Source organism: Eptatretus burgeri, chromosome 3 (assembly GCF_056783735.1).
Source record: "Eptatretus burgeri isolate ZD-2024b chromosome 3, Ebu_testis_v1, whole genome shotgun sequence".
NCBI classification, from domain to species: domain Eukaryota; kingdom Metazoa; phylum Chordata; class Myxini; order Myxiniformes; family Myxinidae; genus Eptatretus; species Eptatretus burgeri.
In genome coordinates, this window is record NC_140963.1 from 10564526 (window position 1) to 10582025 (window position 17500).

The 17500-nt window shown below is 47.7% G+C and overlaps 1 protein-coding gene across 5 annotated transcripts in view; it reads right to left on the minus strand.

Annotated features, from left to right (window-relative positions):
• The window catches only part of OSBPL11 (oxysterol binding protein like 11), a 151797-nt gene that overhangs the window by 43553 nt on the left and 90744 nt on the right, over positions 1–17500 (minus strand). For all 5 annotated transcript variants that reach the window (XR_015055884.1, XR_015055883.1, XM_085872412.1 and 2 more), the window contains exon 8: positions 6806–6961. Coding sequence is in view for 3 of the 5 variants with exons in the window: in XM_085872412.1 (XP_085728538.1) it covers positions 6806–6961 (156 nt within the window). In the remaining 2 variants the exon portion in view is untranslated. The remainder of the gene's footprint in view (positions 1–6805; positions 6962–17500) is intronic.

The window sequence follows — 17500 nt, forward strand, 5'->3', positions numbered from 1 at the left end:
CCCGTAATCCCAACGGCTCCGACTCCTCATTCAGCACCTCGAGGGCCCCCAAAAGAATGTCTAAAGTCTCCGCAAAGATGACTGCATCATCTGCAAAGTCAAGGTCCGAGATCTTGACATTCCCAAATGACGCACCGCAACTTGATCTCTCCGACATCCTCCCTAGAATCCAGTCCATACAAGTGCTGAAAAGTGTGGGGGCAAGTACACATCCCTGACGAACTCCAGTAACAACTGGAAATAAGTCAGAGATGGTACCGCCACACTTCACAGCACTCTCAGTACCAGAGTAGAGTTCAGACATCAGGTCGATCAGTTTTGGTGGCACCCCACGAAGACCAAGAATCCTCCAGAGGACATCCCGATTCACTGAATCGAACGCTTTACAGAGATCAACATAGGCTGCAAGCAGCCCCTGCCGAAACTCTCGCCTGCGTTCGGTGAGGACACGAAGTGCAAGGATACGGTCAATCGTTGACCTCTTTGGTGTAAAGCCTGACTGCTCTGGACGCTGGTGCTCAAGCAGATGGTGGCGAACCCTATCGAGAATTATCCGAGCAAAGACCTTGCCCGGCACTGAGAGCAGCGTCACCCCTCGGTAGTTGTTGCAGCCTTGGCGATCACCCTTCCCTTTCCAGAGAGGGACAACAAGGCCCCTCTTCCAGTCAGTTGGGATGATGCCTGTGTTCCAGGCAGAGCACAAAACTGCATGCAACGACACGAGTGCAGCATTTCCACCAGCCTTGAGAAGTTCGGCATGGATGCCACAGATCCCTGGAGCTTTGCCCCGTTTCAACTGGTTCACCGCAGCCCGTGTTTCCACAAGCGTAGGTGGACCACAGTTGATTCGAGGGTCAGCAACAGGGATTTTAACACCCTTGACGTCCAACTCGACAGTTGGGGGATCAGCCTGGTACAACCGCTCAAAGTAACCGGCCCAGCGGGCCTTCACTTCAGACTCCTCTGTCAAGAGCCTACCACTCTCTGCTCGAACTGTAGTGCTCCGAGGGATGGGCTTGGATGAACGTAATGCGCGAATTCCCCTGTAAGCGGGACGAGAATCACCTGTCCACAGGTGATGCTCTACCCCCTCACAGATTCCTCGCACATAGGCCTCCTTGTCCACCCTCAGTGCACGTACAGTTTTACGCCTCAGCTCCCTGAACAGCTCATCTCTGCCATTCAGCCTGGCCCTGCGACTCTGGTCAATGGTATCCAGTGTCCCTTGAGAGACAAAATTCTTCTTTGCCCTGCGGTGAGCTCCAAGGCATCCACCGGCAACATCAAGGACGGTGGTCTTGAAGGCGCTCCACAACTCTTCAGGACCCCCAAAGCACCCAGACCCCCAAGTGTCCACTCAGCCTGTTCGCAAACTCCTCAGCTACTCTCTCATCCCTGAGCTTGGCAACATCCAGCCTCGGCTGGGATGGTACCATTCTCCAGGATTTAAGGTGCAGCTTTAGAGTTGCTACAACAAGCCTGTGGTCAGTATTGAGGAACTGACACTCCGGTAGACCCTGCAGTTCTGGATCATCCTCCAACGACCGTCAATGAGGACATGGTCAATCTCCTTTGCCACACCGCCAGCGTTGGAATACCAAGTCCAGCGATGAGCTTGTGGGCGCTGAAACCATGAACCAGCCACCCTAAGTCCATGACTTCTTGCAAAGTCAAGGAACTTAGTGCTATTCTGGTTCATAGTTCCTGACCCATGGGGACCAACACACACCTCATAACCGTCCCTATCAGTTCCAGTCGATGCATTGAAATCCCCCAAGACTAGAAGTGTATCTCGTCTGGGGCACTGATCATCCACAGACTCGAGTGTGGCGTAGAATGCATCCTTCACGGTGAGATCACTCGCCTCAGTCGGAGCATAAACAGAGACCAGGGAAATGACACCTAAGGAGTGACGAATCCTTAATCTCATAATACGCTCGTTGACCGGTGTTACCTCAATTATCATTGGGGTCAGCTTATTGGACACAGCTACAGCAACTCCTTGGGTATGGTAACCATCAGAGCGACCAGACCAATAGTAGGTGTAACCACCCACCATTATCTCGCCGCAATCCGGTCTCCGAACCTCAGAGAGAGCTGCAATCCCGATGTCCAAACGCTTGAGCTCAGATGATAACAGAGACAGGTGATCATCCTCTCTTAGGGATAGGACATTCCAGGCACCCACCCGAAGGGACCGCCTCAGGTTAACCCAAGGAGACCGCCGTCTGGTGGACGACACCTCAGCACCACTCCGACACACTCTCCCGCAATCTGACCCAGGGATGTTACCCCGTGGTTTCCCTCCTATCAAAGATTGGGGGTCCCAAAGGCTTTGCCCCAATCCCGTCATCTGGTGAGCTGCCCTGCGAAGGGAAGCTGCACAGGAGGTACTCCCACGGAGTGGGTTTTCAGATTTTTTTTTGCGTTTTTGCGTTTTGCGGAATGAAGGGTTTTACGGTGGCCGGAGTGCAAATCCTGCCACCAACCTCCTAATAAGAAGTGACCCAACTGCAGGAGGACGTCCGCAGACACAGTTGGGCACTAGATATGGATGGCCGTTGGCTCACAAGGAGCTCCTCCGCCCTTTGACAGGTTTTGTTTTTAATCCTGATGGGTGTCCATATCCAAACACCCTCCTCACCAGAAAACCTGGTGGGGGAGACGGTTTAGTCGCCGACAACCCGACCATGGAACAGGTTAGTACAGGTTTACATGGTACCTGTAGCAGGTCACAGATCGAACCTGACCTGACTCCAAGACTATCATGACTATCAAACTATCCAAGACTATCAAACACTATCATGCAACAGTCATTTATAAATGTAATATTTTGCTGGGTCAAACACCAACAAATGCAAATACGGGCTCATTTCGAAACATATTTTAAATTAAACTTCATTCCTGGTGGAACTTTTTGCCATCTTTCGACTTTGCTTGAGATGGGAAGCGTGGGGATTTGTGATGGCGCACCATCGACTTCGCTCTAGTTTGCACTCGCAATGGTATTGGTTGCAACAAAATGGTGGACCAAGTTTAACAGCACTCACTTGACTTTTCACGTTATAATCCCTCCGAAATTAAATAAAAAGATCAAACCAGGAAGCTCTCAATCAATATATATATATATATATCTCTATCTCTATCTCTATCTCTATCTCTATCTCTATCTCTATCTCTATCTCTATCTCTATCTCTATCTCTATCTCTATCTCTATCTCTATCTCTATCTCTATCTCTATCTCTATCTCTCTATCTCTCTATCTCTCTCTCTCTCTCTCTCTCTCTCTCTCTCTCTCTCTCTCTCTCTCTCTCTCTCTCTCTCTCTCTCTCTCTCTCTCTCTCTCACGCAGCCTGTGGCTGCTGGTTGCATCATTGGTTGGGACACGGATATGCCGCTGATGCAGTGTCCCCCTTACCAGTACATTGGTGCTCATTTTGCTGACCTCGGAAGGATGACAGGCTGAGTCAACCTCCTGGTGTATTTTTTTAATTCAGTGGCCAACAGGGCTTGAAATCAGGACCCTAGGATCCCAAGCCACCACCCTAACCACAAAGCCAACACCAGGAAGCTGAAGAGATTAAACCATGAAGAGACAATGACACGTCGTGTGACAAAAATTGTGGTTTCATGTTTCCTCGGTTAAATTATTTGGATAAGATATTCCTCCCCTTCCGGTCTTTCTCGCACTCTTTACTGCTCCATCGTGTAGGTAAGGTCTCGTGAAGTGTTTTAATGAGTCATCGTGTTGCACGTAAAATGTGTCAATAAATTATTGAATTATACCACGTCATCTTCCTTTGCATCACTTAGTGCTACTTTAAAGACAAGCGCACAATCGAAGTTGGCATGCACACTGCTCAGCATATGTCCTAATTAATCATAATAGTGGATGTTATCTATAAATCTGCTCTTCGCCAAGCAGAGAGAAGAGCAATTACCGTCAAGACCGTCAGCCATTCAAGTCAGAGAAAAGGACCCCAAGGCTATGGAAGTGTGAGAACCCTTGATAAACTCAGTAGCAATCAAATCTAATCTGCAGTATATATATATATATATATATATATATATATATATATATATATATATATATATATATATATATATATATATATATATATATATATATATATATATATATATATATATGGATCAGAAACTTCAAAAGCACTAGTTTGAATTCTGGAGCTGTTATGGAAAATCAATAGCAATAGACCTCTCTACAAAAATCAAATTTTAAAAACTGAGATTGACTACATCAGATCATTATCAAAGTTTTTTTTATTTTCGATACCATTACATCCCTATGTAATCAAAGGTTGGCCAAAGGAGTACCAGCTTCCTGGTAGAAGAGGGCACTGCATCAGGGGCACAGCCTCACCCCCCAAAAATGATGCAACCAGCAGCCACAGGCTGCACATGACAACTAATGTCTTCAGAAAGTATTGATACCCCTTGACTTTTTCACATTTTGTTGTATTACAGCCTGAATATAAAATGGATTAAATTCAAATTGTCACCAATCTGCACAAGATCCCCATAATGACAAAGTGGAATTTTCTTTTTTCGAAATTTTTCTTCTTAATTAAAAGTGAAAAACAGAAATGTTTTGCATCAATGTGTTCAACCCCTTTGCTATGACACTCCAAATCGAGCTCAGGTGTATCCAATTTCCTTTGATAATCTTCGAGATGTCCACAATTTGATTGGAGTCCATCTGTGGCCAATTCAATTGAATGAACTTGGTTTCGAAAGAAACACACCTTTCTGTATGAGATGCCACAGTTGACAGTGCATGTCAGAACAGAAACTCTACCGTGAAGTCCAAGGAACTGTCCGTAGAACTCCGAGATGGAGTTGTGAGGAGGCATAGATCTGGGGAAGGGGATAAAACAATTTCTAGTGTTGAAAGTTCTCAAGAGCACAGTGAGCTCCATTATTAGGAAATGGACAGAATATGGAACTACCTCGACTCTTCCTAGAGCTAGCCGTCCGACCAAACTGAGCAACCAGGCAAGGACCTTGGTCAGGGAGGTGACCAAGAACCCAATGACCACTTTGACAGAACTACAGAGTTCCTTATCTGAGATGGGAGAACCTTCTGGAAGGACAACAATCTCTGCAGCACTTCACAAGTCTAGGTTTTATGGAAGAATGGCCAAATGGAAGCCACTCCTGAGAAGAAGGCACATGAAAGACGATGAGAATATGAGGCAAAAGACTCTGGTCTGAATGCAAAGCCCTACGTCTGGCAGAAACTGAGCACAGCTCATAACCCATCGAACAACATTCCTACCAGGAAGTATGGTGTTGGCAACATCATGTATGGGGATGCTTCTCAGCGGCAGGGACTTGGAGACTTATAAGGATAGAGGAAACAATGAATGGAGCCAAATACAGGCAAATACTTGAGGGGAACCTGCTTCAGAGTGCAAAAGATCTTGGACTCCGGCGAACATTTATGTTCCAATGGGACAATGACCCCAAGCATACAGCCAAAGCAACACTGTAATGGCTTCAGAACAAAAAGGTGAAAATCCTTGAGTGGCCAAGTCAAAGTCCAGACTTGAATCCCATTGATAATAATCTGTGGAAAGACTTGAAGATTGCTGTTCACCAACACTCCCCATCCAATTTGACAGAGCTTGAACAAATCTGCAAGGAAGAAGGAAGAAACTCCCCAAATCCAGATGTGCAAAGCTGATACACACATACATACTCAAGAAGAATTGAAGCTGTAATCGCTGCTAAAGGCGCTTCTACAAAGTATTGACTCAGGGGTGAATACTTATGCATATTAGATATTTATGCGTTTCATTTTTAATTAATTTATAAGATTTATAAAACCATTTTTTCACTTTGTCATTATGGTGAGAATTTTTTTAAAATTTAGTCCATTTTCAATTCAGGTGGTAACAGTAAAATGTGAAAAAAGTCGAGGGGTGTGAATACTTTCTGAAGGCAGTGTACTTGCAAGTTTCATAGCTGATCACGGACAAGACATCACTGCTTCAAAATAAAATACTGGGAGTCACCAAAGTTGTAAGTAAATGCTCCAAAAAAGGAGGTTTTCCCCATTTAAAATAATAAGGTAAACATACCATCAGAGATGGGGAATCCCCCACCATTGAATGAAAAAGGTCATACATATTCCAGATAATGAGGGAGGTGAATTGGAAACAAGACACCATTTGGTCATCATCTCGAAAAAGTTCCCCAGGGGTGATGAACGTAGTAACGAAAAATAATTGAAATCAGATGAGCGGTTTTCCATTTATTACAAAAAAACATTTTTTTCAAGATGGCCGCCCCAGTCGGCCATCTTGGATCCGGCCACGCCCAAAATCAATAGGGTTCTTCCTTTTCAGGTGCTACATGTGTGACCCAAATTTCAAATCGATATGGCGAACAGTTTATGAGTTATCGCACTTACAGCTATAAATGTTGACGCCCGGACGGACAGCTGAACGGACAGCCGGACGACCTGGATAACAACAATATCCCCCTCCGCCACGCGGCGGGGGATAAAAATGAAGATAAAAATCTCTTATTTTTCAGTTTTCTGAATTGACTTGTACAAAGTGAAGTTTTAAAAAAGGTTATTCATGAAGTTATTCAAGTTTGTTTTCAAAAAACATAATCAAGTTAATATTTCAATAAGGAATTCATCCTTGTCATAAAAGTTAGACTTAAATTTCATCTTAAAAAGATTTGTCCATATCCTTTTTTTTGCTCCCGAAGAATCTAAACATTCCTGTCTGCTTCCCTCTCATGAGATTCTCACATATCTATAAAGGCAAATACCCTGGTAAGGTCCATCCCTAACTTGAGGTGAGACAGCACGTGGAGGATAACACTTCGCTGCTCATCAAGTCCACCCAGCTCCTGTTGCACATCTTCCTCAGTATCGGATACCTCCTCCTCTCCAGCAACAAGCTCCAGCTCATCGTTTTCCAGATCCTTGTGAAAAAGAGAAAAAAACAGGATGAAGCAGCAGGTTTAAATAGCATCAATTTTATTATTATAGTTTCAGTAGTTTATGTTTGGGGGTTTTTTTGACACTTTACGTTGGTAACAGTCAGACGACGAAGACAAAGCTGTTCTATAAATATTGGGGTCAAACCTTGTGTTCCTATGATCAATTTCCAATTGGTTGCACCTGAGGCTATCAATGGTCAACGAGAACAGCACTCTGTAGAGCGCATACTTCCACCAAACTGAATAGTTTACGTTTTGCATCTCACCGATAGGCTGGATTTGCTGACCTGAACCAAAATCTAATTGGCTTTTTTTATCGTCAAGCCAACTAATCCACCTAGTTTTGCCATTATCCATCCACACTTTTTGAAATATCATGACATATAGTTTTTGAACCCTTCTCTCAATGGTGACGAATCACTTGTAAAAAATTAAAAATACTCGTATCCGGATTCGGATCTTCACCAAAATCAAATCAATTGTTCCTTGTCATACACCCAACCTGTCCAGTTTCATCCAAATCCGTCCACAACTTTTTGAGATATCGTGCTCACAGACAGATATAGATAGACAGGGGTGAAGACATAACTTTCGCCCACTTTTGGTGGCAGAAGTAATAACTACCACAGCATGCTCTTTTTCCAAAAATAGATAAATTTATAAACCAAGGCATGTTTCAAATGTTTCATTTCTTATTTTATATATACAGTATCTCACAAAAGTGAGTACACCCCTCAGAAATATGTAAATAATTCAATGTAACATTTTAAGTAGCTGTGCTTGAAGCAAAAGCTCAGAGTTGATGACAGAGTAGACATTCCGCAATATGTATGCAGGCACAAAATTGCCATTCCATAAAAACAATGTGGCATATTACGAATATTTCTGAAAGAGGTCAGGTCAGGTCAGGTATGGGAGCATGTGCCAGAACAGCACGTCGCTGCGTCCACTTTCCACCGGTACTCCAGGGGCCTCCGTCTGGCCATCCCCCAGGCAGATGCCAGGCCCATCCCCATCTCCTTGAGATGATGGTCAACCTGTTGCAACCATGAGGCACGTGGTCGGCCCACTGGCCTCCTCCACTCATGAGACTCCCTTGCTGAGAGAATCTGGTGAGCAGGATCAGAGTCAGGAAAACGAGCCACATGTCCATACAGCTGCAACTGACGCTCACGGACTATGCAGGTAACAAATCTCATCCGAGTCTCTCTCAGCAACCGCTCGTTGGACACAAAATCCGACCAGCAATAGCCAAGGATTCTCCGAAGAGACCTGGTACCAAAGGAATTAAGTCTCCGTCTCAGATCCTTGGTCAGAGTCCAAGTCTCGCACCCATAGAGCAAGACTGGAAGTACCAAGGACCTGAAGACTCGGACTTTCGTCCTCCCGCACAGGTGCCGGCAGCGCCACACCCCATGATCCAGTGAATCCATGACTCCCCAGGTCCGACCAAGACGTCTATTGACCTCTGACTCGCAGCCAGCAGAGACATGAATATCACTGCCAAGGGAAGTGAATCTCTCCACGACCTCAACATCCTCACCACAAACAGACACAGACAGGACAGCAGCATCCAAGATGTCACCGAAAGCCTGGATCTTAGTTTTTACCCAAGAAACCCGTAATCCCAACGGCTCCGACTCCTCATTCAGCACCTCGAGGGCCCCCAAGAGAATGTCTAAAGTCTCCGCAAAGATGACTGCATCATCTGCAAAGTCAAGGTCCGAGATCTTGACATTCCCAAATGACGCACCACAACTTGATCTCTCCGACATCCTCCCGAGAATCCAGTCCATACAAGTGCTGAAAAGTGTGGGGGCAAGTACACATCCCTGACGAACTACAGAAACAACTGGAAATAAGTCAGAGATGGTACCACCACACTTCACAGCACTCTCAGTACCAGAGTAGAGTTCAGACATCAGATCGATCAGTTTTGGTGGCACCCCACGAAGACCAAGAATCCTCCAGAGGACATCGCGATTCACTGAATCGAACGCTTTACAGAGATCAACATAGGCTGCAAGCAGCCCCTGCCGAAACTCTCGTCTGCGTTCGGTGAGGACACGAAGTGCAAGGACACGGTCAATCGTTGACCTCTTTGGTGTAAAGCCTGACTGCTCTGGACGCTGGTGCTCAAGCAGATGGTGGCGAACCCTATCGAGAATTATCCGAGCAAAGACCTTGCCCGGCACTGAGAGCAGCGTCACCCCTCGGTAGTTGCAGTCTTGGCGATCACCCTTCCCTTTCCAGAGAGGGACAACAAGGCCCCTCTTCCAGTCAGTTGGGATGATGCCTGTGTTCCAGGCAGAGCACAAAACTGTATGCAACGACACGAGTGCAGCATTTCCACCAGCCTTGAGAAGTTCGGCATGGATGCCACAGATCCCTGGAGCTTTTCCCCGTTTCAACTGGTTCACCGCAGCCCGTGTTTCCACAAGCGTAGGTGGACCACAGTTGATTCGAGGGTCAGCAACAGGGATTGTAACACCCTTGACGTCCAACTCGACAGTTGGGGGATCAGCCTGGTACAACCGCTCAAAGTAACCGGCCCAGCGGGCCTTCACTTCAGACTCCTCTGTCAAGAGCCTACCACTCTCTGCTCGAACTGTAGTGCTCCGAGGGATGGGCTTGGATGAACGTAATGCGCGAATTCCCCTGTAAGCGGGACGAGAATCACCTGTCCACAGGTGATGCTCTACCCCCTCACAGATTCCTCGCACATAGGCCTCCTTGTCCACCCTCAGTGCACGTACAGTTTTACGCCTCAGCTCCCTGAACAGCTCAGCTCTGCCATTCAGCCTGGCCCTGCGACTCTGGTCAATGGTATCCAGTGTCCCTTGAGAGACAAAATTCTTCTTTGCCCTGCGGTGAGCTCCAAGGCATCCACCGGCAACATCAAGGACGGTGGTCTTGAAGGCGCTCCACAACTCTTCAGGACCCCCAAAGCACCCAGACCCCCCAAGTGTCCACTCAGCCTGTTCGCAAACTCCTCAGCTACTCTCTCATCCCTGAGCTTGGCAACATCCAGCCGAGGCTGGGATGGTACCATTCTCCAGGATTTAAGGTGCAGCTTTAGAGTTGCTACAACAAGCCTGTGGTCAGTATTGAGGAACTGAGCACTCCGGTAGACCCTGCAGTTCTGGATCATCCTCCAACGACCGTCAATGAGGACATGGTCAATCTCCTTTGCCACATCGCCAGCGTTGGAATACCAAGTCCAGCGATGAGCTTGTGGGCGCTGAAACCATGAACCAGCCACCCTAAGTCCATGACTTCTTGCAAAGTCAAGGAACTTAGTGCCATTCTGGTTCATAGTTCCTGACCCATGGGGACCAACACACACCTCATAACCGTCCCTATCAGTTCCAGTTGATGCATTGAAATCCCCCAAGACTAGAAGTGTATCTCGTCTGGGGCACTGATCAACCACAGACTCGAGTGTGGCGTAGAATGCATCCTTCACGGTGAGATCACTCGCCTCAGTCGGAGCATAAACAGAGACCAGGGAAATGACACCTAAGGAGTGACGAATCCTTAATCTCATAATACGCTTGTTGACCGGTGTAACCTCAATTATCATTGGGGTCAGCTTATTGGACACAGCTACAGCAACTCCTTGGGTATGGTAACCATCAGAGCGACCAGACCAATAGTAGGTGTAACCACCCACCATTATCTCGCCGCAATCCGGTCTCCGAACCTCAGAGAGAGCTGCAATCCCGATGTCCAAACGCTTGAGCTCAGATGATAACAGAGACAGGTGATCATCCTCTCTTAGGGATAGGACATTCCAGGCACCCACCCGAAGGGACCGCCTCAGGTTAACCCAAGGAGACCGCCGTCTGGTGGACGACACCTCAGCACCACTCCGACACACTCTCCCGCAATCTGACCCAGGGATGTTACCCCGTGGTTTCCCTACTATCAAAGATTGGGGGTCCCGAAGGCTTTGCCCCAATCCCGTCATCCGGTGAGCTGCCCTACGAAGGGAAGCTGCACAGGAGGTACTCCCACGGAGTGGGTTTTCAGATTTTTTTGCGTTTTTGCGTTTTGCGGAATGAAGGGTTTTACGGTGGCCGGAGTGCAAATCCTGCCACCAACCTCCTAATAAGAAGTGACCCAACTGCAGGAGGACGTCCGCAGACAGTTGGGCACTAGATATGGATGGCCGTTGGCTCACAAGGAGCTCCTCCGCCCGTTGACAGGTTTTGTTTTTAATCCTGCTGGGTGTCCATATCCAAATACCCTCCTCACCAGAAAACCTGGTGGGGGAGACGGTTTAGTCGCCGACAACCCTCCTCTGAAAGAGGAGGCAACAAAAGGCAACACCCCTGCTATTGTCTGCACAAGAAGTAAGTCAAGCATGGTAAAACAGCTTCCATTTTCATCATTTTCTGCATATTTAAGTCAGTGTTAAAGGTACAAATATGCACCAAACAATACACGCAATATCCATAGAGCTGCAACCTCCCTGGTATGTTAAAACTGAAGAAGTGTATTCAATGCAGTAATTGTCTATCTGCTTGATGAAGAAATAATTGCAAAGGAAATACTGTACCAATCGCCATTGAGAAAGCAGCATGGCTCCTCATGGTAAAGAGCTCTCGAAAGATGTCAAAGATCGAATCGTTGCCCGACATAAAGATGGCCAAGGATACAAGAAGATCAGTGCTTCTTTGAAAGTAAGCCCCAACACCATGGCCAAGGTCATCCAGAGGTTCTCCAAGAAGCGTACAACAATGAGTTGTGCTCGCCAGGACAGACCAGCAAAGATGACTGCACATACTGTTCACCAAGTTCAGAATCTCGTCCTCCAAGACAGACGACAAAGTGCCGCCAAGATTGCTGAAGAGATTTCTACAGCTTCTGGCCAGTCTGTTCGTGCGCAAGCCATACGTCGCACACTCCATCGTATCGGGTTGCATGGGTGTGGTCCAAGATGTAAGCCTCTCATGAAGCAGAGCCACAAGAAAGCTCGCAAACAGTTTGCTGAAGCACATCAATCCAAGCCCCTGAACTACTGGCAACATGTCCTCTGGTCTGATGAAACGAAGATCAATTCGTTGGACCAGATGGGGTGCAGCGTGTCTGTCGGCGAACTGGGGAACAGTACCAAGAAAAGTGCGTTCTCGCTATAGTCAAGCATGGTGGTGGTAGTGTCATGGTTTGGGGATGCATGAGTGCTGCCGGTACTGGAGAGCTCAAGTTCGAGGGAAACATGGATTCTACAATGCACTGTGACATCCTGAAGGAGAAGATGTTACCCTCCCTGCGAAAACTTGGTAGAGGAGCTGGATTTCAGCAAGAAAACAATCGGAAGCATCGTTCCAAGTAGACAACTGCCTTTCTGAAGAAGTCGAAGGTCAATGTGTTGGAGTGGCCAAGCATGTCACCTGATCTAAACCCAATACAACACCTGTGGGGCATCCTGAAATGTAAGGTTGAGGGACGAAAAGTGTCCAACATCACGCAACTTCGAGAAGTCATTGCAGAGGAGATGAACAGGATCTCTGGAAAGACATGTGGAACACTGGTCAACTCCATTCTGAGTAGAATAGCTGCTGTGCTCAAAAACAATGGTGGACATACAAAATACTGAAAACAATAATGCTTCAATGTGAGAAAGTACATTGGGTGTACTCACTTTTGTTGCCCCCCCCCCTCCCTTTTCACAGATATGCCCAGTATGCCACATTGTTTCCACAGAATAAATGATTTGGGCCTGTACATGTATGACAGAATGTTTACTCTATCATTTATTTGAGTCTTGTGTTTATAATACATCAAAGTAAAAAGTTACAACAAAATATGTACATTTTTGTAAAGGGTGTACTCACTTTTGTGAGATGATGTATATATATATATGTATATATATATATATATATATATATATATATATATATATATATATATATATATATATATATATATATATATATATATATATATATATAGATATATGAACAGCACGCGGTTGAGCGCATACCTCCGCCAGACTGAACAGTTTACGTTTTGTATCCCACTGATAGGCTGAATATGTATCTGTACATTTGTCAAAATCAAATCAATCAGTCAATGTCATCCACCAAACCCGTCCACCAAGTTTCATCCGAATCCATCAACATTTTTTTGAGATATCATGCTTTATCATTTTTGGTCCAAGCTCTCAATTATTAAGAATCACTTTGTTAATCCGAATATCTGGATCCGGATCTTCACGAAAATCTAACTAATTCATCCTTGTCACACACCCAACCTGTCCACAGAGTTTCATCCAAATCCGACCAGAACTTTTTGAGATATCCTGCTCACAGTCAACCAGACAGAAAAGGGTGAAAATAGAACCTCCATCCACCTTCGGTGGTGAGGTAAGATTATTTGATGCAAAATAGGTGTTGGATCTCTAAATCCACCAAAATATTTTGCTTTCCCAATACAACTCCTGGTTTCGATTGTCCTGCCATCCAGTGGAAAATACCAAATTGCTTTCACTTTTGCTGGAACTGGAGTCCTTTCAATGCATGGCACCAGAACACACTGCCAAACAAAAACCCACTGGTGCATTTCCTGCAATGCCATCGTAGCCTCGGGTGTTAGAGTTAATAATACAAGGCACTATACCTCATAATCACACAAGTTGAAAGGATTGCCTCAAATTTTATCCTCTATATTCAAAATCAATGCCGATGCACCGGGTCATCATTGCAGTTGCCTACTAATGTGACCAAAACTGACCGAGCCGATTTATGGCATGACAAAATTGCATTTACATGGGAACTTGTGGATCAACACAGGTGCTCAAGTAAAATATTACAGTGGTGGTGGATTTGCCTTCCCTGTCCCATTAACCTAACCCCATCCTAAATTCACCTGATTCGTCCGACATGATCAGTCAGATGCCTCGGTGCCTTCAATACTGTTGATATATATTGTCGCGAATTCGCGCCCGCCAGCGTGCGAGCGGCCACGTAACTCGAATCGCGGCACGTCGCCCACCGGACGGACAATTCTGTCGTGACCCTCTCGGACTAACGCCGGGAACTAGTCACGGGTGGGCCTTTCGGCCTCACCACGATCGTGCCAATCGGCCCCCCGCGTGGGATAGGGTTGTTCGCCAAATTCGACCTACCTAAGTACCCACACGGAGGGTAGACCGGGCGATCGCACCTCGCTGCAGGTCGACTCCGTACTCGGGCCACTTTAAGAGACCCGTTCCGTACTATCGGGATAACCGAGCGGTGTTATCGTCAACCTCGACGGTTCCGATTAATTATCGGGCGTATTTAGCCCACTACCAACCCTTTACGTGAAGTAAGATGGAGATTCAATTAAAGAAAAGACGAAGCGAAACGGGAAAAACAGTTCAACATAACGCACATTTATTCCGCGGCACATGGATGGCACACATATACAATTACAACAATTATGCACCAAAAGCAATTGCAAAAGAAACACAACAATGCAGATCTACTACCGACTACGCGAGCACATGGCAACACTTACACAGTTTTACTTTACAGACGGTGCCGACAACACATATACTCAAAAGCAAAAGAAAAGGGCCCCCCTCAACGACAAGGGGACAGACGGGGCCTGTGGACGCGAGACCGGGCGGAGCCTACCCGTCTTGTGATGAGCCGCAAATGCCGCGGCGGTGCCCCGACTCCGCGCTCCTCCGCGGGTTTCGTTGGCACTGCTTGGAAAGGGGTGGGAACGGGGCCCCCTTTCCGCACTATCTCAGCGCGGGGGGGGAAAGGGGTCAGGTCAGGTATGGGAGCATGTGCCAGAACAGCGCGTCGCTGCGTCCACTTTCCGCCGGTACTCCAGGGGCCTCCGTCTGGCCATCCCCCAGGCAGATGCCAGGCCCATCCCCATCTCCTTGAGATGATGGTCAACCTGCTGCAACCATGAGGCACGTGGTCGGCCCACTGGCCTCCTCCACTCATGAGACTCCCTCGCTGAGAGAATCTGGTGAGCAGGATCAGCATCAGGAAAACGAGCCCCAAGAGGATGTCTAAAGTCTCCGCAAAGATGACTGCATCATCTGCAAAATCAAGGTCCGAGATCTTGACATTGCCAAACGATGCACCGCAACTTGATCTCTCCGACATCCTCCCTAAAATCCAGTCCATACAAGTGCTGAAAAGTGTGGGGGCAAGTACACATCCCTGACGAACTCCATTAACAACTGGAAATAAGTCAGAGATGGTACCACCACACTTCACAGCACTCTCAGTACCAGAGTAGAGTTCAGACATCAGATCGATCAGTTTTGGTGGCACCCGACGAAGACCAAGAATCCTCCAGAGGACATCCCGATTCACTGAATCGAACGCTTTACAGAGATCAACATAGGCTGCAAGCAGCCCCTGCCGAAACTCTCGTCTGCATTCGGTGAGGACACGAAGTGCAAGGATACGGTCAATCGTTGACCTCTTTGGTGTAAAGCCTGACTGCTCTGGACGCTGGTGCTCAAGCAGATGGTGGCGAACCCTATCAAGAATTATCCGAGCAAAGACCTTGCCCGGCACTGAGAGCAGCGTCACCCCTCGGTAGTTGTTGCAGTCTTGGCGATCACCCTTCCCTTTCCAGAGAGGGACAACAAGGCCCCTCTTCCAGTCAGTTGGGATGATGCCTGTGTTCCAGGCAGAGCACAAAACTGCATGCAACGACACGAGTGCAGCATTTCCACCAGCCTTGAGAAGTTCGGCATGGATGCCACAGATCCCTGGAGCTTTGCCCCGTTTCAACTGGTTCACCGCAGCCCGTGTTTCCACAAGCGAAGGTGGACCACAGTTGATTCGAGGGTCAGCAACAGGGATTGTAACACCCTTGACGTCCAACTCGACAGCTGGGGGATCAGCCTGGTACAACCGCTCAAAGTAACCGGCCCAGCGGGCCTTCACTTCGGACTCCTCTGTCAAGAGCCTACCACTCTCTGCTCGAACTGTAGTGCTCCGAGGGATGGGCTTGGATGAACGTAATGCGCGAATTCCCCTGCAAGCGGGACGAGAATCACCTGTCCACAGGTGATGCTCTACCCCCTCACAGATTTCTCGCACATAGGCCTCCTTGTCCACCCTCAGTGCACGTACAGTTTTACGCCTCAGCTCCCTGAACAGCTCAGCTCTGCCATTCAGCCTGGCCCTGCGACTCTGGTCAATGGTATCCAGTGTCCCTTGAGAGACAAAATTCTTCTTTGCCCTGCGGTGAGCTCCAAGGCATCCACCGGCAACATCAAGGACGGTGGTCTTGAAGGCGCTCCACAACTCGTCAGGAAACCCCAAAGCACCCAGACCCCCCCCAAGTGTCCACTCAGCCTGTTCGCAAACTCCTCAGCTACTCTCTCATCCCTGAGCTTGGCAACATCCAGACTCGGCTGGGATGGTACCATTCTCCAGGATTTGAGGTGCAGCTTTAGAGTTGCTACAACAAGCCTGTGGTCAGTATTGAGGAACTGAGCACTCCGGTAGACCCTGCAGTTCTGGATCATCCTCCAACGACCGTCAATGAGGACATGGTCAATCTCCTTTGCCACACCGCCAGCGTTGGAATACCAAGTCCAGCGATGAGCTTGTGGGCGCTGAAACCATGAACCAGCCACCCTAAGTCCATGACTTCTTGCAAAGTCAAGGAACTTAGTGCTATTCTGGTTCATAGTTCCTGACCCATGGGGACCAACACACACCTCATAACCATCCCTATCAGTTCCAGTCGATGCATTGAAATCCCCCAAGACTAGAAGTGTATCTCGTCTGGGGCACTGATCAACCACAGACTCGAGTTTGGCGTAGAATGCATCCTTCACGGTGAGATCACTCGCCTCAGTCGGAGCATAAACAGAGACCAGGGAAATGACACCTAAGGAGTGACGAATCCTTCATCTCATAATACGCTCGTTGACCGGTGTTACCTCAATTATCATTGGGGTCAGCTTATTGGACACAGCTACAGCAACTCCTTGGGTATGGTAACCATCAGAGCGACCAGACCAATAGTAGGTGTAACCACCCACCATTATCTCGCCACAATCCGGTCTCCGAACCTCAGAGAGAGCTGCAATCCCGATGTCCAAACGCTTGAGCTCAGATGATAACAGAGACAGGTGATCATCCTCTCTTAGGGATAGGACATTCCAGGCACCCACCCGAAGGGACCGCCTCAGGTTAACCCAAGGAGACCGCCGTCTGGTGGACGACACCTCAGCACCACTCCGACACACTCTCCCGCAATCTGACCCAGGGATGTTACCCCGTGGTTTCCCTCCTATCAAAGATTGGGGGTCCTGAAGGCTTTGCCCCAATCCCGTCATCCGGTGAGCTGCCCTGCGAAGGGAAGCTGCACAGGAGGTACTCCCACGGAGTGGGTTTTCAGATTTTTTTGCGTTTTTGCGTTTTGCGGAATGAAGGGTTTTACGGTGGCCGGAGTGCAAATCCTGCCACCAACCTCCTAATAAGAAGTAACCCAACTGCAGGACGTCCGCAGACACAGTTGGGCACTAGATATGGATGGCCGTTG